At 37.0% G+C, this 24,251-nt stretch overlaps 1 protein-coding gene and 1 pseudogene across 1 annotated transcript; both read right to left on the bottom strand.

Moving 5' to 3' along the window:
• Nucleotides 1–3,434: 3,434 nt before the first annotated feature.
• On the bottom strand, nucleotides 3,435–5,120 carry LOC124231811 (serine/threonine-protein kinase PLK4-like; annotated as a pseudogene).
• Nucleotides 5,121–8,266: 3,146 nt separating this feature from the next.
• Nucleotides 8,267–22,279, bottom strand: IDO1 (indoleamine 2,3-dioxygenase 1). Its single transcript, XM_046648648.1, has 10 exons — nucleotides 22,072–22,279; nucleotides 18,499–18,594; nucleotides 18,266–18,385; nucleotides 14,830–14,948; nucleotides 13,886–13,900; nucleotides 12,263–12,362; nucleotides 11,587–11,704; nucleotides 10,520–10,571; nucleotides 9,926–10,074; nucleotides 8,267–8,872 (listed from the first exon to the last, which is right to left on the bottom strand). Exons 1-10 carry the CDS (start codon nucleotides 22,168–22,170, stop codon nucleotides 8,517–8,519), a joined length of 1,224 nt encoding a protein of 407 aa, XP_046504604.1. The 5' UTR covers nucleotides 22,171–22,279; the 3' UTR covers nucleotides 8,267–8,516.
• Nucleotides 22,280–24,251: the final 1,972 nt, after the last annotated feature.

Raw genomic sequence — 24,251 nt, forward strand, 5'->3', positions numbered from 1 at the left:
CTATGGTAAGCATCTCCCAAGGAGTATCTCATTTAACCCTTATAACAGCCCTGGGAGTTAGGTGCTATTGTTATTCCCATAATTCAGCTGAGGAAACTGTAGCCTGGAAAAGTTAAGTAAAAGCCTAAGGTCATACTTTTTGTAAGTGGCAGAGTCAGGCCTGGAGCACAGTCTGACTTAAAGTCATCACTGATAAGCACTAGAGGCGTGGCTTCCCTTTCTTGGTTATTCTGCCTCATTGCATGGGTTCTAGCTTACCTTTGGGGATCTCCATAGTTCAGGTCAAGGCTTCCCTCTCTTCTCGCTTTGCTCCCTCTCTCTAGGTGATCACATCCACTCAAAGACTTCAGTCATCATCTCTAAGCTAATAACTCCCAATGTTTTGTTTCTAGTTGGATCTCTCTTGCCATGTACTAGATATCTTCACTTGACTGCTCTAAAGAGGCTTTATATGACATATTTTAATACATCAAACATACACTGAATACCTTCCATTAAGGCAGGAGCAAAGGCTTATAGAACCTTCACCAACTCGCTCAAGGTCTTGAGCAGAGAGCTGACTGCTTAGTGACAGGTCCAAGCTGTACTTACCACTCATTATAAGAACAAAGTTCATCTTCCTCATCTATTCCACGTGGTGGTGAATAGTATCTCATAACTGGCAATGTAATTTGAGGGGCCCCAAGAAGAATGAAAATGTAAGGATTGTTCTTCAAAATTGTTAAGAATTTCAAGACACTGACAGTAGAACATTAATCCAAATATGAGGCCCTTCTGCATGCAAGACCCTATGTGACTGCACAGGTTGAATGTCCATGAAGCTGGCCCTAGGGACCTCTGTTGCCATAGTTGACCAGTTAGAGACCTGGAAGTTGTCGCTCCTTAACATGCAACAGAACACCGGTCTTGCCAGTCCTACTGCCTTAATATTATTTTTCAAGTTTCCCTTTATCTCCCATTCTACTGCCATAGTTTTCAATCCCTTGCCCTTTACTATTGAAATATTATATCATAATAAGTCCCTAACTCATCTCTTTGCCTCAAGTCTAATCTCATAATACTTTCCCGTCATTTCAGACTTGAAACTTGTTGCCCTGTCTTTATTATTACTCCCCAATTTACTGCACTCCTACAATTTTTCTTTCCAATTACTGCCAGAGCCATTTAAGTATTTCTTTATTTACAATGGGCAAGCTTTAATTTAAGTATTATTGAAATATACAAATATAATAAAGTCATTTCACTGCTTAAAAATCTTTCGCTTTGTTTTCAGGATAAATTGAAACTACTTCACTGCATGGCTCTTGACATCAGTCATGGTTTAGCTTCACTGACCCATCACCCTTTGAATTCTTTTTTGCTCCAGTCATATTGAACTATGTGTACTTCTTCAAAGAGAACATGTTTTCACCACTGTTCTTTGTGCACTGTTCTCTCTCTCCCTGGAATTTTCTAAACTTTCTTTCACTTGCGTATGTACTACGCCCTTGAAAATGCAATTCATATATTACTTAATATAAGGAGGTCTATTCTTACCACACACCATTGCTAGTCCCATCCTCTCATTTCCTGATTTGTCCATGTAAAGCCCCATTCTTCCTCTGCTGCCCTCTGTTCTGGGTTAGGGACTATGGTTCTATGCTCCTATACACTCTATTTGTATTTATATAGCCCTTATTCCATTGTGTTGAAATACTCCATTTGTCCATTTCTCCACTAGTGAGCTCCTTGAAGGTAGAATTGGTGCCCTTAATCTTTCTCTCTCTACTCTCTAGCTCAGGGACTAGCCTACTAAGTTTGCCTGTTAAATGGCTATTGAACAAATGAGTAATTAGGGTAGAAATTCTTTTTTTTTTCTTAATTTAGATCAATTCTAAACACATTTCTTTTTTGCTGAGGAAGATTGGCCCTGAGCTAACATCAGTTCTTTTTCTTTTCTCTCCCTAAAGCCCCAGTACATAGTTATATATCTTAGTTGTAGGTCATTCTAGTTCCTCTACGTGGGATGCCACCTCAGCATGGCCTGATGAGGGGTGTCTAAGTCAGCACCGAGGGTCCAAACTGACAAACCCTGGGCCATCGAAGCAGAGTGTGTGAACTTAACCACACTGCCACAGGCTGGCCGCTAGGATAGAGATTCTGATGCTTGTAGGGTTATGTCTAACCCCATTAATGAAACAATACTCTGACTAATCTCTATATAAGAGTAAAAGCAAAAATCTATGGGAACAGAGCTGAGAGAAAATTCCCTACAAGTTAATCCTCCGGTTGGGTGTGGGCAACCGCCTAAAATAATGGTTCTCGAAGAGAAGTGGAAAGATGGCAGATGGTTGTATCAGCCTGATCACTGGAGCTCTTCCCAGGGTCCGGGAGGCTTTGACTATCCTTGGAGAATTAGAGGATCTGTTATGTATATTCTACACAAAACACTCTCTGCAAAAGACAGGTTATTCTTGTATTACCTTTTCTCATTCACCCTGCCTCCAATATTTTTGAAAATTAGTAAAAAATAAGAGAAATAATTCCTGTTCTGACTTACTGACAGGATTATAGATAGGAAACAATGCCATTGAGTAAAAACATTTGGTAAACTTTTAAGATATATCAATATATAAAAATAGCTATTACATCAAAATCATTGTTTGTATGATCTGGAAGAAATATAAGTGCTATTCTACTTTTGAACATGTTGACTTTTGTTGTTTAAAATTTCCGTTAGATTAACCTAATCTATCAATTGATTTTTTCGTAGGTAAATTTGTAGATCACAAACATGATTGAATCATAGAGTTGGAAAGCACCTTAAGAATGACCTATGAATCTCTGATCATTTTACATGTGCAAAAACAAACCAGAGAGGTTAAGTGAATTGTCTGAAGTCACATAACAGGTTCTTTTTTTAATAGACTTTGGTTTTTGGAGCAGTTTTACGTTCATAGAAAAACTGAGCAGAAAGTACAGAGAGTTCTCATATATCTCCTGCCCCACACAAGCACAACTTCCCACACCAGAGTGGAACACTTGTTACAAACTATGAACCCACAAGGACACATCATTATCATCCAAAGTCTGTAATGTACTCCTGGTGTTGTACATTCTATGGGTTTTGGCAGCATATAACCATATGTATCCACCATTAAAGTGTCATACGGAATAGTTTCACTAAAGTAAAAATCCTCTGTGTTTCCCTTATTCATCCCTCCCTCCCCCAACCCCTGGCAGCCCCTCATCCTTTTACTGTCTCTATGGTTTTGCCTTTGCCAGAATGTCATATTGTTGGAATCATACAGTATATAGCCTTTTCAGATTGACTTCTTTCACTCAGTAATATGCTTTTATGGTTCCTCCATGTATTATCATGGCTTGAACACTCATTTCTTTTTAGCACTGAATAATATACCGTTGTCAGGATGAACCTGAGTTTATTTATCCATTCACGTATTGAAGGGCGCCTTGGTTGCTTCCAAGTTTTGGCAATTATGAATAATCATCCCTGTGCTGGTTTTTGTGTGGACAAAAGTTTTATTTTCGTCTCCTTAAATTATGGATTCCAGTGATGAACAAATGCAATGACTCTCGTTATCATGGACCATATATATTTTTATGTTTTCTTTCAAGCTATTAACTGTACTTTCTCTTACCAAGATGTAAGATTCTTTAGTTTTTTCAACTATCTGACATAAATCTTCTCTTTTGATTATTTTTACCCCCTCATAAAACCGAACCTCAAAATTGACACCAGGGGGCCGGCCCAGTGGCACAGTGGTTAGGTGCGTGCATTCCGCTTCAGTGGCCCGGGATTCACCGATTTGGATCCTGGGTGTGGACATGGCACCGCTTGGCAAGCCATGCTGTGGAAGGCATCCCACATGTAAAGTAGAGGAAGATGGGCATGGATGTTAGCTCAGGGCCAGTCTTCCTCAGCAAGAAAGAGGAGGATTGGCAGCAGATGTTAGCTCAGGGCTAATCGTCCTCAAAAAAATTAAATAAAATAAACACCAGGGTAATTTTTCATCAAAATGCATTTACAGTACTTTGTAAAATAAAAGATTTTTAGAGACTTAGCGTTTAAAAGCTGAACAAATCTGGAAACATATTCCTATTTCCTCCAATACTTATTTTGTACATTGTCAAGTCTGTACCTACTGATGTTGCCAGTGGGTGAGCACATTCTATCAACAAGAGAAAAGCTTTTCCATCATTTGGATGATAAATAATAATCACATTCCCATCACTAGATTATATGAACAACTCATTTAGAAACTTTGCACGTGCCTCCTCTGAATGAAATACGTTCACCACCACCCTTTTGTTTTTCAGTTGATTGATTTTGACCTGTGAACAGTTAAAGGAGGTGTAATGGTTCACAATGTACATTTCTGATAATCCAATAGTGGCTCCACACCTCAGGTTTTACTTTTTTCCGAAAATTTAGCATTTTGTAATCTGCCAATGTTGCTTTATTTACTGTGGTTTTGGCTGTGCCAGTGTCAAAAGGTGGTCTCCCAATAAGTAATGTATAAAGCATACAGCCCAAGCATTATCTAAGTCTTTGTGCACTTTGAGTTGTAATTTCTGGGGAAAATGTGATTACGAGTTCCACATACCGTAGACTGCTTTTTATATGGCATTTTCAATTGAGTTGCTAGTCTCAAATTGGCATTCTTGATGTTCACGTTATACATAAGCAAGAAGTGAGTTCCTGGTGTAATATATCATGAATATGAAGAGACAACATTTTTGTGATTATCTGGTGCATAAAGTCTTAAGCTTTGTTTTTTGAGAAGGCTTTCATTCTGTTCTTTAATATCGTGTCCTTTTTCTTTTATGGTACATTTCTAATACTAGGTACACATAATTGAAATCTTCAAAATAGTAAAAAGCTCTAAAGTAGAAGTATATTCCTATTGGTAGTGTATTTTCACCTCATGTAGGATTCTCTGTACCATTCCAATTTTCTTATACATTATTTTGACTGCAACTTCCAAATAAGTGTGAATGGACTCAGTTCTGTAGACACCAGCAGATGATCCTTTACAAAACAGATTTCCAGCTTTCAAATTTCCCATCTTCTCTCCCACACAGGTCACCGTATTTCCAGGTACTGACTCTGCTCCCATTAAGCTCAATTCCCATGACTGCACCTGCTATGGGAAGACCACAGCCACCAAAAGGTCTCCAAGGCATCTTCCAGGTCAGGGCCATGCCCCCAAGTTCCCATTTTGAAAAGCTTCAGCTGGTTGCCACACATAGCAGTAATGGGAACAACAGTAGGTCTTCTTACCACCCTGCCTCCACTACTCTCGTTATGACAACACAGTGAAAAGTCCTGCATGAATTGGGAATTTTTGGGGGAGCCCATGCAATCTCGTGTGCAGTACTTTGATTGCAAAAGGCAAAAGGATCAGAGTTTTCTTGTGAGAAAAGTTGTTCCTTACTGGGAAGTTGTACTGTGTAGTGGTTTGACATATTCTGGAGTCAGATTGCCTGAGTTCAACTTTTTATTTTGCCATATTCTTCTAACTCTGTGGCTTTTGAAAGCAACCGAACTCCATTGGGTCTCCATTTCCTTCAAAGTAGCTAGTACTCATCTCATAGGTTCGTTGAAATGATTAAGTGAATTGATACATGTGACACTTTTAGAATAGTAAGAGGTACTTGGAAGAATTAAGGAAATAGTAACTATCAGTACTAATTTACAGATTTAAAAGTTGCTCTATCGGGGGCAAACTCTACATAACTGTGCAGTATATTCTAGAGTTCTGGAGAGGAAGGCTTGCATTGTGTGGACCATTGTGTCTCAGAGTTGGCAAGAAACTTAGAGATCATCAAGTGCATGTTTATATGCCAAGTTTTTAGCTTGTCTGAACTTTTAACTCTTCAATTGTTTATTGTCACATAAAACAATTCTGTGGAAATGAGAAAATATCTATCTTTGGCTGATGACTAACTGATAATAAATGTTTAACTCTTGACACTAGCTCTTATACAGGGTATGAGGGGTTCGGAGTGGTGTGAACTGAGCAAAATTTTCTCTGTACCATTAATATTATATTTAATATATTAGAGTGAGAAAAATAAGATATAAATTATACATAAGGAACCTCAGTCATTTATTGGGCAAAAGTTCATTAAAGAAGCAAGGGGATAAAGAGTAAGAATATTTAACTTTCTGAATCCTTAATATGAAAAAGATACATATTTTAAGCTAAATTCTCCTTACTTACGGAAAACAGCATGTGGAGGAATATACCACTACAAACTCCTGATTTTACTAGGACATAGACTGGGATGGAATTATCGTTAATTCTATTCAAATAGGATCTATGTTACTAAGAATTCATTACATCTAAGTAAAACCTTCTCTTATGGTAGGAAAACACCTTCACTCTCTGGTGACCGCTCCCCCCAGAGGAACACTCACTGTGATGAGGGAATGCCAGAGTAGCAGGACTTCTTTAGAAACATATCCAGGATTCTGTTGTACCTCTCCCAGTCTGGAGAGGAGTGACTTAGAGGAAAATCAGGAATCTTGGTCTCTATTATTTGGATAGAGAGAATAGACTCTGAAGAGCAAGTGTCCACACTCTCTGTGGAGAACTTGAGGCTGGGTTTCTGTCTATCACCTACACAGCAACAGTCCAGTGTCAGTGACAAGGCCCCTTGCTTCTCCCTCCCTCTACCTACTTCTCCTCCTGCAGGTCAGATGGATGTGCCGTTCTAAAGGGGAAAGTGTGGGTGAAGGATCTTGCTGAGGGGACCAAAGATGCTCTGCATCTCAAGGTGATTCAATACTAATTAGGTAAAACCAACCCTGGGGGAGAAACTCCTGAAGTGCAGAAGTGCAGCCCTGTCACGTGCAGCTGTGGAGCCAGAATGATCAGGGTGGCAGATAGCACAGAAAAAACCTTAACTTGGAGCTAATAAATGATCCTCAGCAATTTACCTCCATCCTAGTAGTACTTTATAGTTTCCTAACACTTTAGCACTATAGTATCTTATTCAGTCCTCACAGGAACCTGGTCAATGAGGTAGGGCAAGTATTATTATGCTCATTTTACAGAAATTCAGAGTGACTTGCCTAAGGTCACAAAGCTGATAGATGTCCAAAATGGAATCCGTGACTTGGTCTCCTGAGTCTCCGTTTAATGGTTTCTCACCCGAGTCAAACTCAAAGACATGATGATCTTTCCAGTTATCTCTAAAAATTACAAGCTTGTGCACACACACACATATATATGCATGCATACTTTTTTCACTGTAAATTTATATATGCTCACTGCAGAAATAGTGACAGGAGAATAAAGAAGAAAATGTGTCCATGGGACTTTTGGTGTACTTTCTGGGGAATCAAGTGAGATTTTGTTGTGAGAAGGAAGTTTTTACTTGATTTTATTGGGTTATATTAGAGAAACAATGTTAAAATAGTTTTCAGACGTTTAATTTTAGAAATATGTGACTCCATTTCCCTCCTCAAATCTACTTGGGTGTACTCAACCCATCTCCTCAGGTCTGGGCTTTTCATAAATTGGAACTGCTTGCTAATCTTGAACCCACGCAACCACTGTTCCCTTTTTCTCTTCTCATCTTTAAGAGCTTACCCAATTTCTGGCTGACCATCTATTACCTCATGAGATCCTGCTAAATCATCTCATTTCCTCCCCTTCCCCCTTCTCTAACCTAGTCTACCCCAAGTCTAGAGAAGAAGATGAGAATTATCAAAAAACTTAAGTTCTCCTCTCATTTATAACTAACTGTGTGACCTTAAGTAAGTTACTTCACTCTTCTGAGCCTCAACTTTGTCATCTTTAAAATGAGTTTGGCTCATATGACTTTTAAGTTCTTCTCCAGCCCTAACTTTCTTAGATTCCATTATCAAATAAATTCATGCCAGAGTGTGAGTGCCTGATAACCCTGACTTCCCAGGAGAACCTGTATTTCAAAGGTGACCTCTTCTTGCTGGCCCAGATTAATTTATTCATAAGTTCACTAATCTTTTATATAATTCAACAGATACTTGCTAAGTATCTATTAAGAACTGGGGATGCATGGGTGGGGTAAACAATACAGAGTGTCCCTGGCATCACGAAGCTTATTATGTAACAAAAATACAGACAAGTAAACAAATAATTGTGAAAAAGTGTGATTTTACTATAGGGAAAGTACAGGAATCTATTAGCCAGGCTTGAAGGGTAGCAGTGTGAAGTGGGTCTCATCTGGAGCAATATGTAATAATTATGAATAAAGAAATTTTTAAACATTTTATTATATCAATTTTTATTGACTTTCATCATTACATTCTATAGAATATAGACTATAACACTTCTAATATAATTGCTTTTTATTGTTTTCATACAAGCAATGCACATATATCAGAAAAAATTATTTTGAAATCTTTTATAATGTACTGTTAAGAAGTTGCATATTAATAATTCATGGGCCTGATATAATGAGCAGTCACATTAATATACACAGACATCTTTGTCTTGACAAAATGTACCCATGCCTAGGTTTCATTATTCTTCCTTCAATAAGGCGATCTCAGTTGTTCTTCTTACAGACTTTAGGAATTGCATGACATCAGTGCCTCCAGTTCCTTTATTTTCCTTTTCTGATAGCTCTTCAGGTGTTTGGTTTTTCATGGACTGCTGGTGTGCAGGAATCACAATGTACTTAGTAACTATTTGCAAATGGTAGCTTCTCAGGGAGACCATAGCTTTCACACAGTCATTATAAGCTGCCTGCAGGCTATCATTACCTTCTGAAAGGACAAACTCACGGACTGAGGGGCCTGACTCTAATGAGCGAAGAAAGTTTTGGTGAGCTGGTGGCATATATGTTCTCATTTCCTGGAGGAATTCAGCAGCAGATTCTGAAGGTACAAGAGAAGGATGAGTTAGCAGGGAGGCCAAAGCATTCCCCAATCCAGGGGAGAAGGGCAGAGTGAGGTCAGAGCTGGTGGGGGATCACAGGCCAACATTGTAGCATGAAGCAGGAAGGAGTTTACCACCATCCTATTAGAAGGCTATTAGTCTTGCTACTAGTAATGGGTAATTGCTGTAAAATATGCTTAATTCTGATAACCACACAAGCTAAACTCTTTCTTTTATAATAAATATTTTTGTTCGTACTTCCTTTCTCACTTTCCTACTGTATTTGATCCTTCTAAAAAGCCAGTGATATAGACAGGATATATATATATAATCTATACTTGACAGGTTACAACACTGAGTCCAAGAGAGTTTAAGGGATCATTTGTAAATAATTCAATGAACTAAGAAAAAAGCCTATTTCCACCCAGCCCAATGCTTTTCCCTTTGACTATTAAATACATGTTTAGGAAAACAGAAAGACAGAAAGAAGTTCTTCCTGGAGCTTCTTCCTCTGTGCCATCTAAGCCCCTAGAAGGAATATAGTGAATGTGGCTCATCTTTAAATGTTGGTGCAGACATTGCCCCTGGGCTGCTGGGGAAGCAGGATGGAGGCAAGGGCAGTGCCAAGCCTCTCTTTGTCGCTGAGGTCTCCACCTCCTCAGCTTCAACTCATAGTCAGTCTCATTTGCAGGTGACTTTCTCTTTCTGAATCTGATCATACATTTTCAGAACATGTGAGATTAGCTTCACCACAGCCAATCAGACCTCATATACATGTTCAAATGTTAAGATCAAAAGGGTGATGAACTTGGGTTTGAGTTCTGGCTTCACTGCTTTCTACAAGGTTAACAGGGAGCCAGTCACTAATCCTCTGCAAGTTTCTTCTTCTTCATCTGTAAAATGAGACGATGGCAATAAAGTTTCTATTGTATTGATTCTCCTAAAAGCATTGGTAAACTCAGATGAGATGCTGATGGGAAGGTAATTTTTAGATACTAAAATACTATTTTGTTAACATAAGATATGATTATTAGTTGCCATTTTCTACTCACTTTCACCAGCACTCTGCTTGACCCCCAGCAGAACATCGAAGCACTGAAAGATGCTGCTTTGGGCTGCACTGCCCCCAGCGAACTTCTTTGGGGTGTCCCAGACGCCTTCATACAGCAGACCTTCTGACAGCTGGGGGTTGCCTTTCCAGCTAGGCCAGGAAGGAAAGAATAACATTTATTTGAATTAATTGGCAAATTTTCACATTTAAATCTTGTAATGGAGGATGAATTGAAGGTGATGTGAGATAGATTTCATTTTTCTTCTTCCAGACTTCCCCTTCCACTCATGCTCATGCATGAGAATAATAAATAAAATGATTTTGAGCAAATTTGGCATATGTATTCTGTGAAAGGAATTTACCTTTGCTCTGGCAAAGCTCAGTCCACTCTCTTTAAATGACTAGCTTTTCTCTCCATAATCCAGAGCATGCCTGGCCAAGTAATAACAGAGTCTATTCTTTCTCTACAATATGTATTTTAGGATGTAAATTATTTCCTAAACCCAATGGAGAGTGGGGACCATGAGTGGGAATTTGATGTGTCCTTTGGGTTAATTGTTTAAGAGAAAACAAATTCAAGCTTAAGTCTACATACCCAGACAAGTATATGCGAAGAATACCAAAAAATTCTTTTGGGTCCACGTAGTCTGTAAAAAGATGGGATGTGTTTAATTAAGCAGCATCAGAGATATTGGTGAAAATCAAGATATTGTAAACCACTGATAGTGGATTTCAGCATAGGCTGCAGCAAAGGCATGAGGTCAGTCTGTGCCCTCTCCCAGGCGAGCCCTGCTCATCTCCTGTGTCCAGTGAATGGCTGAATGGGATCTACCACAGGGCTAACACACAGCTTGTGTCAAACAGCATGGGCCCACCAACCAAGCATCCTCACGAGACCAATTAAACTGTCAACATTTCTTTAAGGCTACTTCATGTGCTTAGTGATATAACAGATAAACTACTCACATAAAGAAACAAACCTAAACAAAAGAAAAACAGGAATAAAAACACCAGGAGCCCCATGGACCACATCCCTGGGTTTCCTTCTCCAAAGTTTGCTAATGTCTTTGATTTGAAGGTCAATCTTCTTGCCAAGCAACTCAAAGCCCAGTGATGTACAGCCCACTAGGGCATATTTCCTTTTGCAAATCCTGTTTATGTACTTTTTTGGTTATTCTTGTATTTTAGCTATTAGTTTTGCAACAACCTTTGAGCTCAATGGCTTTTCTCTGTTGTATCTTAGTTAACTTCTAAAAAGCATAATTCATAGAGAGCTCCTATCAAACAGAAGCTAAGTTTTTCAGAACTTAAAACAGCCTGTACCTTTGGCAAGTTTCCCTATCGTGTTTAATGGGAGGCACGGATGTTCCTTAGAGTTAAATAGACCTACCTTGGAATTCTGGCTTCATTAGTTACTACCTGTGTACTTAGGCCATTTATCTTATCTCTCTGAATTTAGATTCCCTTATCTATAAAATGGACATAATAAAAGCTACCACATGGAACGTATAATGATTTAGTGAGATAAAGTAGACAAAGTGAAAACACACTACTAAGTGAGGGTTGTTTTTGCTTCCATTTTTTTTCAACAACTCTTACATCTCAGATAATCAGAAACTTTTGACTGCTGGCCCAGAATGTTGTATGGCATACAATACTTGCCATGAATTTGGTGAAACACTTCAAGGGCGTTGCGTAGACAAGAAGTTATATCAATCAGTGCCTTTTGCAAAGTGTCCCGGTCCTGATGTTGTACTGCTTTGAATATAATCGGAATTTCCTTAAAAAAAAAAAGAAGGCGAACACTTAAGATTTCCTAGCACTAAACATTGACATAAAATAAAATTCTCCTAAATCTTAATCCCTAAATTAAGTTTGAGATTTCCATTTCTTTCTTGGGCTGAGTACCCTCCAATTGTTTGACTAATTTCCTTATTTTCAATTAGGCCTGGATTTGTCTTTATTCATTTATCATTTAGAAATGTTTATATAGTTTTATATATTTCTATTTCTAATAGTCAAAACCACTGAATTTATGTCACTATGTGATATAGTTACAATGCCAAATTGCATTCAAAATATTTCTCTCTTATTGGGGTTTCTAGTTTGATTGATTTATTTATTTAATATTCTGGCTCCTACATTTTATATTTTAGGTGATACACAAAAATAAATAAAATATTTATGTCTATCGGATGATCCTTTACCTCCAATTAAATAGTCAAACGCTGTATTTAGTTAGGATAAAGTTACTTCTCGAGTCATAGAGCTCAGTTACTAAGTGATTGCTCTGTTTGTGTGAATCAAGATACAAAGTTTCCAGTGGAGATGGACATACTTTGATTGCAGAAGCAGCTGCTAGTTCCACCAGTAAAGAAATCAGGAAGAATCCTTTACCACAGTCCCCACCAGGAAATGAGAACAGAATGTCCATGTTCCTAAAGAAATCAAAGAAGTCAAGAATTTAGCAAAAATCTTGGTATATTTATTGACGACTTTATAGTTTTCAAGTATTTTTCATTTATTCTATTTTATTTTCAAAATAATCTTGTGAGATCATTATGGCAGGTTTTACTATCTCCATTTCACAGCTGGGGATATCAATGTCAGGTCCTTTGTCTAAGATCATATGATTCATAGTAGATTTTAATAGTAGATTAAGCTGGGACTTGAAATTCCATTCTAGAACCTATATACATATATATGTATATATATATATACACATATATATGCTCAATGCTGATAGAGATATTTGCTTTAAGGTATAATTTTCAGAAGTAGTCTTTTTGCTTAAATAAATATATTCATATCCGCATTTTTATCTGGGAACCTGATTCAGTTTCTCTGCCATGCAAAGGGATTGACTGGGGAATTCAAATAACTGATTAGATCCTATTTTCTTTCTTATTGAAGTTTTGCATTGGTGCAAACATGGCTTCAGTATCTGTGTAGCTATGAGTTTTGTGCTGGTTAAATTTATGGTTTCTGAAGGCAGACCATTTCTGCAGCTTGCTTGCTGTGTGACCTTGAGCAAGATATGTCATCTGTTTTTGCTTCAGTGTTCTCATCTGTAAAATGGGACTGATGATATCATCCTCCCATTTAAAAACCTTCCGTAGCTTTCCATTTTTTTAAAGACACTGTTTAAATCCCATGTCATAGCCAGAAGTCCTATATAATCTTTTTTCAAAATTTATTTCTTTATCCCTTTCCCATGTACTTTCATCATTCTTCATGTAGTAGCAACACTAGCCTTCCTTCACTTCTGATAATACTCCAAGATTTTTGTCACTTCAAGGCACTCACTCTTGCTGTTTCCTCCATTATGAACACTCCCATCTTCCCCTCCTTCTAGTTAACTCCTACTCACTCTTCAGGGCTCAGCTCAAACAACGTGCTGCAGGGGTTCCTCCTTCATCTCTTTGTTTGATTAGAGCTCCCAGTACTTTATCTTCTTACCAGTTTCTCTTAATCATATAGCAATTTACATAATTTCCGTATGTCTCCTTTCCTCCACATTAGTCCAGCTTCACCAGGGCAGGCTTATACCTATGATATTTACCTTTGTGTCCTTAACTCTTAGCTTCTGCTTGGCACATAGATCAAAAATAGGAAGGATTGGGTCAAAAAGAACAGGTTTATGTTTCTGGCCGCTGAGGCCATTAAGTCATAAATACACAAGTGTGTGTGCTTTTGTATTTATATGTATTAATTACATTTGTATATGTGCAAGTCCTATTTTTGCATGTATCTATAGCTATAATATCAAGCAGACACAGTCATATCACAGTCGTAGATACAATTAAGTGCTGGTATTATTTGCTCTTTAAACAGTTATTTTAATTACTTTTTCCCTGAGTTTAATTGGTATTTTAAAAAATGCATTTGGAGAATATGATAAACCTACATTTACTTTGGATAACAAGCAATTCTTAGACTAAAATGAGAATCAAATACTTACTCATAAGTCATGGGCCTTATGAAAGCAGACATGAAGCAATGGACCAGTTGGAAGAGAGAAAGAAAATCAATTTAAAAATCAAATGGTTTTGAGTTATTGTTATTAGATTTACTACTACTGACCTAACAAAGGTAAGACATAATCAGATAAAAAAAGAAAAGCGTATGTTTTTTATATTTCTTAAGTAAGCATTACAAACCCTTAACTTAGGACTTTATAAGTGAAATAAAAAATTAAATATGCAAGGAACAAACACATGAATAGTTGAAACTAGTTGTAACTAAAAAGAAACTTTTATAGATCAAATCCTTTCCTTTTGTGGTATCCTCGTGTCTAGGATACTCCTCTGCAGATAAATGCCCAGAGCCCTGGGGCACACAGTTCTCTTTTCCCCTTATTGTAGCAGATCTTATCACTAAGTGGTTAGTGCTGCTGAAGATGTGTTGACTCTTAAATGCAACTGGATAGTTACAAATTAAATTTGTAGAATCTCAAAAACATGTTAATCAAGGGCAGACAGACACAAAAGAGTGCATACTCTATGGTTTCATTGAGATGAAATCCAATAACAGAAAAAACTAATTTTTGATATGGCAAATCAGAATTATTTATCTGGGGGTAGGAAATGGAATGAAAAGAGCCACAAAGGAATTTTCTGAGGCGACAGAAATATTCCGTATCTTGTTTAGGATTACACATGTGTATATAACAGTCAAATTCATCAAACTGAACACTTAAGATTGGTGCATTTCATCGTATGTTAATTATACACTTCTCTTTCATATATGTAGAATACATTCGTAGTTACAGATACACCAGTCAAGGAAAACACACGCCCAAAACAGCGAAGGAAGATGTGCTGCCAAAAATTAACCCAGTGGCTAACACCCTGATGAGTCTCACAGCATGCACTCCTTCATTCCTATGATAATCAGTGTACCTACCCGCTGGGATCCTTTTTCTTCCAGTTGGCCAAGACACAGTCTGCATAAACCAGAATAGGAGGCAGTCCCAGCTTCTCAGAGAGTCTGCAGTAAGGAATAGCAATATTGCTTGGCAGGACCTAATTAAAACACAGTATTTAGTATTAGCCCTTAAAGTGTTTTACCTTTTCTACTGCATCCTGAGTGCCAACCATTAGCTGTTCTATATAGAATGGCATCCTGAAACCAAACAAACATAATTTTCTCTTCCTCCATTTCATAACTTAATTCCGGTAATTGTTAAATGTTTACATTTTGGATTTGTGTTGATGTGGACATAATCTGATTATAGAGAGCAAAAAGAGGTAGAGGACAGGAGGAAGAAAGGCTGTATCCTTGACTGTCTAATGGCCTGTGAGTTATTCCCAGTCATTCATTCATCCATTCGTCCCATGAATATTTGTTAGGCAACTCCTCTATGCAAGGTACTCATTATCCACCAGCAATGCAAAGATAAAAGCAATTGTCTCATAGAAGCTCAAAGTAATTTGTAATTATAACTTTTGGATGTGATACATACTAGCAGTGTAAACAGATTGCTGCTCTTGGAGCACAGAGCTGACAGAAACTCTCTCCTGGATGATTTTTTATAAAACCTCACGGAAGAGTGACATTGGTGCTTGGCTTTGAAGGCTTACCTGTGTCGGAACGAGGAATCTCCTTTACCCTTGCTTTATAGTTCCATGCAGAATATATAAATTGGACTGAAACTTTTGGTTTATCTCAGCTGTTTCACTCACACTTCCTGAAGGAGGATTAAAGTCTCACCTAATTGTTGCGTTTAGGAGTGAAACTACAGCTCAGCCCTCTTTTCTCCTCAACTCTTCTTTTCCTGAGCCTGTTATTCATAGAATTTTGCTCTGTGTTTGGCCATATAGCAAAAGGCTCCTACTTCCAAGGGTCAATCCTGATGGGTAGGCACACTCAGCAGGCCTATTTTTGCCACATACTCAAGCCATGTTCTCCAAATGCTCTACTAGTCATAAAGCTGACATTTTATTCTATATCTGCCTGACTTCATCTAACTATAATTTGGTTTTTATATTTGGATGGTCTCGTGTAATAATTAAGGATATCCTTGTCATCAGCGGCCTATGGTTCGAATTTGTCTGTCTAACCAGGCAAAGGACAGGGATGCGTGGCCCACCTGGCATGGTGGGTGGTGGGACTTCTGTGTGACTATGTGGCCCATTCCACAGTTCTTTGAAAGTCAGGGGGTCCACAACCCAAGTGGCTTCAGATTAGCTTAATACTTGTAGATATGGTTTAGGCAAGAGAACACAGTGTTACAATAGAATCATTGACTCTAAGTATTAAACACCTGGATGTGTGCTTCCCGTTGCAGAGCTTGTGCTTCTGGGAATTCAGACATTTTGACTGGCAAATGATTTGCACATGTTTCAAAAGGAAACAAATCTTGCCCCTCTCTGATTTAGAGAAGAGATCAAAGGGAAGCAAAAAGGGAAGAAGTTGAATTGAATAATTAACTTGAAATGACTCAGGAAAAAGAAAGGAAATGTTCAAACACATCTTAATGTATTAATGACCTTCATGAAGATGCTAAGAAACTCAGATGCTAATTTCTTGTCCATTCTCAAACAAAATGTGCCTTATATTGATGTATCTTATTTTTTACCCATTTATTTTCTCTTTTCAACAATTTCCTCACTTAAATATTTTTATCTTTTTATATATCTATTTTTTTTTGCTGAGGAAGATTTGCCCTGAGCTAACATCTGTTGCCAATCTTCCTCTATTTTGTATGTGAGCCACCACCAGAGCATGGCCACTGACAAGTGCTGTAGGTCCATGCCTGGGTACCAAACCTGGGCTGCCGAAGCAGAGCACAGCGAACTTAACCACTAGGCCACTGGGGCTGGCCCTACATAGTTTTTTTTTATTACTATCTTCTTTTTTTTTTTATTGTGGTAACATTGGTTGACAAAAGTATATAAATTTTGGGTGCACATCATTATATTTCAATTTCTGTGTATATTACATCATGTTCACCACCCTATTGCCATCTTCTAAGGTCCTTTTCAGAAAGACGTGGTATACAAAAACTGGATACAATTTAAAAAACACATTTTCATGTTTTCTTTTTTACTTCTTATTTCCAGTCTGGTAAATTCAGTATCTTTTGATTATGTCATGTACATTCTGGTCTCCACATTTTTTGTTAGTCCTCTCTTTCTTTCTTTTCTTCTCCTCTTCTGCTTGGATAAGCTCTCCCAGTCTCTCAAGAAGTAATGAAAGTTGTACTTCTTCCTTGAAGCATTTCATGATCATGTCAACTACTAATTAGTTCCTCTGGACTCTCATTCTTCTGCACCTATCATATGCTGCCCTTCATTATGGGTGCTCTTTTTGTATGCAATGCCCATGCATTTAGCTAAACTCAGATTCTAGCAAGTGTAGACAGACTGTGTGCTTAGCTAAATTTTAAGGTAGGTTGTAAGACTAGAACTAATCTTAAACTTTTTGGTATCATCAAAGAATCTAGACATGACAGTTTGACAATTATAAGGAAGTATAAGTTGCTCTCATGATTATGCAAAGCAACTTCTTCCTCTTCTTTATATTAGGGGATGACTCATCACATAGGTGGACCTTATGTGTTGTCTTATCTTTAAACAGGGCATGCAAACAAAAACAAGATAAAATAATTACTTTTGTCAAAAAAGAAAAAAAAAACTTTCACTAAGTGGCAGAAAGTGCTTCTGGAATCTCTTTGTTTGTAGTTTAAAGGATGAGTATTACAGTCTGTATTGGTTTCATGTGATTAGGGGTGCCTGATAAATTCAAGATGATATTATTTTAAATCTAAAGTTACCTACTGTTGATAAGAGTAGAGTGAAACTAATATATCTTTCTATGTTGGCAGATGTAAGATAGCACTTTAGCATTAACTAAGAAGAGCCATAAAATGTTCATATCTCCCAAAATTCATAGAAAAAAGTGGTTCACATTCAAATATATTGATTGTAGTGTCATTTATAATGTTAAAATATGAAAAATAAGTAAGGTATTTATCAATAGAGGATTGAATAAATAAAGTTAGGGAACTCAATGAAAAATTAGAAAGTGATTTCCAGTCATGACTAGAATGATTGTGTAGTAACTGACAAATGTTCACAATGTAATTTAAGTGAAAGAAGCAGTATGTCTATGTATATGCATAGGATGGAGCAACTCTGCTATGAGTAAAAGACTAAAACTCCAATAATGGTACCAGTTGACACGCTAAGTCAGTGAATGATTGTTTTCTTTTCCTTTTTTTCCCCTGTTATCCAAGCTTCACAAAATGCAGTTATAATACTTTTCAATTTTTTTACGTTTAATGTAAGTTGAATGTAACTTATCGTGGAGCACAAGAAATATTAGAAAATCTCCATACCTTACAGATATCTCCATCACCTTTATTCCATACATATGCCATGGTGATATACCCCAGGGCCAGATGTGCCAGGCGCTGCGACTTGTGCCCTTGGAGGTCATCAATGCTGAGCATCTTTAACTGAGAATAAATGGAAAGACTGATTCAGTCTCTATGGGTGACATTAGAGCTTCAAAATCCAGTTAAAAATGTTAAGAAGCTATAATAGAAAACAAATGTCTTCTTTTTCCAACCTTCTCAACTTCTGCACGTAACTGGTCCTTCTCAATCAGTTCTGGCAGATTTTTAGCAATGGAAATCCAGTCATCATAAGGGTGAGGTAGTTCCTCCTTGAAAAAAGTAAGTAGGACTTTTATTTACAGTGCAAGTTATTGTAAAATAGTTTTGCCTCCCACTGGTAGTTGATTTTGCTTCTAAATCAGTTCTGTGCAACGCTGCCCTGACACACACTTACCTGCCAAGTAACACCAGCCCATGCCCTGTCACCTGCGCATTCAGGCCTCAAGAACTTCTCTGTGCACCTCCTCTTCCTCTCTCCTCAAGCGCTCTCATCTGCCTCTTGCTCAAACGTCACCTTAAAGGTTCCACTAAAATCTTCCTGACTACTACCCATATGCCCAATTATGACTTCCATGGATTATACCTTTTCACGTTGTTAAGTGACTTATTATCGGCTATTTCTTTTCCTTCTTGGCTAAATTTTACGTTTTTTTTGAATAGAATAAAAATGAGACATTAAATGTCAGTAGCAGACTAGGCACTTGAGTCAATAATTTCTCATTTAATTATTATAATGACCAAAAATATTGATTGTTATCTCCATGTCATAAATGAGGAAAGCAAGACTCAGACAATTCATGTGACTTTTTATATATAGTTTATTATGATTCAAACACAAATGTTTCCGACTCTCAAAAGTCCATGCTGCTTTTTACCTCTCACTACCCAATGGTAAGGATTTTATCCTGCCTTTAATTCTTTATTTCTTACAGAACCTGGCACAGTACTGGTCATGTAGGAGATGCTGTATATATGCACAGTGATTACCTGCTTTGTACCATAGGCTTATTTTTTGCCCAGTAAATGCACATGAAATCCAAATAAAACTGTCTCCCTGAATCTCATCATATTTACAATCTCATCTTGAAGGAAAACATATGAACAAAAGACCTAGGCAATATCCGGAAGTAAGATTCCGATCACTGAACAACTCCCCATATGCCCTGTCCCCATGCCTCCTTCATTAGGCTGCTGCCAGACATGCCCTTAGGCTCATCAATACTGAACTATGGGGATGGAGTCAAATCGAGAGATTAACTCAAACCAACATGTGTATTTTAAGCATCAAAACAAAGTTAACATTATAAGTAAGCTATAAAACAAGAGGACAAATGTAACATAAAATTCAAAGATTTTGATGGGCTGCAGATGATTGGCCAGTCTTAATCTGTTAGGGCAGCTTGATAGCTATGAAAGATATAGGCTGTATGTTCACGAGATAGTCACCTTTCTCGTTCGCTCTGAATTTTTCTCCCTAACCACACAAATGCTGTGCTCTAATGTTTTCAGTAATACATATATATTTTTTGGTGTGTGTTTCACTGTGCAGCACACTCAAATATTTGGTTGCTGCAATTTTCACCAAACAACAAAGTTTTTTTGTTATATGTGATGACTTGTGTCCTATTTGACAGAACTTTCAACAAATGTAAAATTCAATCAATAATATACTTCTGGTTCAGAGGATGGCTAAATGGTATAAATTAATGAACAAGTCGGTGGGCCATTCAACTTCTGCTAGATTAGACAATGCATTTTGTATCTATATGGAATTAGAAGACATAATATTTTCCTTTGGAATAGGAAGCTGATAGATTAAAAGAGATGAAATGGACATTTTTGAGCTCATAATCTCCAGACTCTTCAGTGGAGAAATAAAAGTAACTCCTATTTGTGTGTGTATGTGTGTGTGTGTGTGTGTGTATCAGGAGGCTGAATCTAACTTCCTAAGCATCTTAAATAGCAGTGATATTTTTTAAGTAGCTGAAGAAGAGTTTGTTTTGCTTTAACCCATGGAATCCAGTCTAGAAGTCTCCATAATTACCACGATTGTTTTATTTTTTAAGAGAACAGACTATTTGGAGGAAAAAAAAGAATAAATTTGATGTGAAGTTTTGTAGTTTCTGAAAAAGATTATTTTTTTTATTGTATCATTGATAAGTACGTGCTTGAAACCCTTTAATCTTGGCAATTTTGTGTGTTTGTATGGAGGGTAACGAGTCTGAATATTATTGATTTTCAAATATAAAGTAAACTAGATGCTTTTAGCAATAAAATTAAGACACATTCTTCATTTTCTTAAATTAGCTTAATAATTTGAAGAGGAAAATTAGATTGGGAGGAATTTGCTTTAGACTTACCTGTATTACACAAGGTATTTACAGGATGTTATTTCTAAGTACAGTGTGATTGAAATCTCTGACTAAAAGTATATTTATTGCATTTAAAGGTGCTCTCTAGAGTGTGGACGCTAATTGTTTGAGCCACAAACAGAGATACGCTGGTGTACAGAACTGTCACAACATGAGTTGGCTCCTAGAAATCCTCTCCTTTAATCTCATGTAACTTGTTAAATCCAAGGGTGGAAAAAAAATCAATGCCTTGTGGTCTCTTCTTCTCTTAAGAAGGGCAGCATAGCATAATGGTTTTAAGATCATGGACTCTGGAGCCAGACTGTTAAGGCTCACATCCTATCTCTACCATTGATAGCTGTGTGAGTTTGGATAATTACTTAAATTCTGCAAAGCTTACTTTTCTCATCAGGAAAATGAGGTTAATAATATACATAACTTTTAGAGGAGTTGTGAAGATGGAATAAGTTAGTATGTGTAAATTGCTTTAAAAATGCTATATAGGGGCTGGCCCCATGGCAGAGTGGTTAAGCTCGTGCACTCTGCTTTGGCAGTCCTGGGTTTTGCTGGTTCGGATCCTGGGCACGGACACAGCACCGCTCATCGAGCCACGCTGAGGTGGTGTCCCACATAGCATAACTAGAAGGGCCTACAACTATAATATACAACTGTATACTGGGGGGCTTTGGGGAGAAAAAAGAAAAAAAAAGATTGGCAACAGATGTTAGCTCAGGGCTAATCTTAAAAAAATGCTATATGAATGTTTGATAATTAAAATATTAATGATAAGATGGTTTTCATGGCATTCTTTGGAAGACAACTGAGGAGAATATAGGTTTTAAGGTAAACATTTACTCTACATGCCTTACACTTTGTAGGCAAAACTTGTAAAAAAGAAAAGGCACTTCAGACTCTCTCTTGAATCTTATACTTAGTAAACAACAAACAATGTTAAGACAACACTAAGTTGCTTGATGTGCCATCTCAAAAAAACCAAATCAAAGTAGGAACACATCCTTTGTACAATGTAAGGTAAATCAGCTGAGAAATGGAGTTCCTTTAACTCATGGATCATTTATTACTTTGTTTTTTTCCAAATGCCCTCTGAAAATGCAATTGGATTAAACCAAAATACTTCTAAAGTTTCCTTATCTCATCACTCTCTGTATCTGTGTAAGATAAGTAAGAATTGCATCTAAGACTAAATTTCTAGGCAGAAAATTTTAAGAAAGTTAAGTGAGACCCATTTATTAAAACTCTGCCTCTAATTTAGGCACTGTTTTACCCTTTGTTCAGTAGAAATTACCTCACAACATTTGTTCAATAGAAGTTAACTTGTGCAGGTAAGTAATGATAAGAAAATATTTTTGCCCATATTTCAGTGCTCTTTCTTACCAGTGGATTTGGCAGAGCAAAGCCCACATCTTCATCTATGTGGTATTCTTCATCAATTTTCCAAGAACTTTCCACTGGAGATGCCTTATCATGTGCCATTCTTGCAGCCCACTCCTCTGGTCCTCTTCAGTGTCTGACCAGTTTCAGAACATCTATTTATTTCAGAGGCTGCCATAGCCAGTAACCACAAAATATCACGTAGTCAGTTAAGAAATGACTTCCACTTTTGGAATACTTTCAGTTTCTTTCCTTCTCTGTTTGTAATTTGGTAAATAGTACAATTATAAAAGCATCACTTCACTGTTCATCATATGATGAAACTGAAAACTTATATTCCATATCAAATCTTTACCACTGGGAGCATTATTTGTTCAGTGCCCTAGAGAAAGTGAGAAAGGACTTGATTGAAATAAAAACCACAAAAATAGGTGATTGGAAAGGAACATTTTTATGTCATGGGAACTTTCAAATATGTGAATTAAAATAATAAATTTGATCAAGGCTAAAGTCCCACACTATTATTTAATTATTACTGTCATCAGCTTTCTTTTAAGCTTCCAGGATTCTATGAACATATTAGTGTCCTGTTTCAGTAGTCTTGGAATATAACCTGTGGTACACTGACTCTGAAGTAGAAAAAAATGAGAGCACATAAACAAATTAGAAAGATAGCACCTCTCCACCTCCCTGTTTTTCTTACCCAGTCTTTTATCTGTGTTCACAACGATATAGTTCTTTCTACTTCATATTCCTCGTAAGTCATTTTTAGTAAGATGATCCTGCATCTCTACTATATCCGCCCGCTAAGACTGGTGAGGTAACAGTCCTTCACCTTTGGAGACTTTGTAATATGTTAATAGTTGAAAGAAAAGATACAGTATCTTGAATATGTTCCTTTTAAAATTCAAACTAAGACTGCATTTGGTAAAGGTTTTCAGGGTGTATGCAGGTCTTTGATCACTCCCAGGCATTGTTCAATCTTAGTAATAAAGCTGAAGCAACAGCCATATCGTTCCAGTTGATGATCAAAAGGAGAAAATAGAAGCAGTTAGTGCTCAGTACATTAAAAGACAATGCAGATTTGTCATCCAGTTTATCAGTACTTGAAATAAATGTCAATAGTACATGGCTTTAACTACATTCTAGAATGGTCCTCACATTATTCTTTCCTATTACATTATGAAATTTCTAATGATGTAGTGTTACAAGAACATGCTCTGTTTATAGTAAAGATAAGGGAAACTGAAACCAAAATTATATAGCAAAGAGACCATGGTTGCTAACCTCTTGTAAAATGAAATGTTCATGAGGCTGATACGTTTGAAACCAGGCCAATGGAAAAAATCAAGAAAAAATGTCACATTGTCCTGTCATATCGATATGGAAGCCAAAAATACCAAGAAAATATTGAGAAGTAGAAAATGTGTGGTTACTCCTATGAATTTTCGTTCTTGTACTTGAATTTTTTTATGGATGAGTCAAAACAGGCATGAAATTTTTAGATGCTCTGTCTTGGAAAAATCTCTGAGGATTGATTTTTAAGAAGCATGGCTTGATAAAGCTTTTTATTGACTCTGCTTATCCAGCTACTTCACTAAATCTATCCTGCCTTTAACTGCAGAAACAATAATACTTTACTGTTTTACTTTTATCTCTACCTTTTAACTGCTTCAGACTTCAACACCTTTCATATTTCTGAAACTACATTTGAACTTGATCCTCAGTCTTCATTGATCTTTATTTCTATTCAACAATGATCACACCTCCTTGAAAATCCCTTTTCACATGGGGTCAGAAGAACATCTTAATCTTACTATCTTGTATAGGTTCTTTTATCTTTTTCTTTAGCTTTTTATCTGTGGCCACACCATTATGATAGAAAACTCCTGAAAGTCAGAGCTCAGCCTTTTGCTCTGTAGACTCTTAGCTTTGAGACTTTCTATGGATCTGTCTGCCTTGTGTATATCACCTGTTTGATGACTTGGATAATCTCTTCTCTATGATGATTTTACTGCCTGACTTATCTCCATAGCTATCAACTACATTTCCAATCACCTGGTGAACATCTCCATCTGAAAATCCTGTTACCCTGTTTCATTGAGTAGTTCATTGAGACCAGGAAAATTATCAGTAGACCCACAAAGAGACTTTTATCCAGGACCATTATAAATACAACTTTA

This window comes from Equus quagga, chromosome 22, assembly GCF_021613505.1.
Source record: "Equus quagga isolate Etosha38 chromosome 22, UCLA_HA_Equagga_1.0, whole genome shotgun sequence".
In the NCBI taxonomy this organism is placed as follows: domain Eukaryota; kingdom Metazoa; phylum Chordata; class Mammalia; order Perissodactyla; family Equidae; genus Equus; species Equus quagga.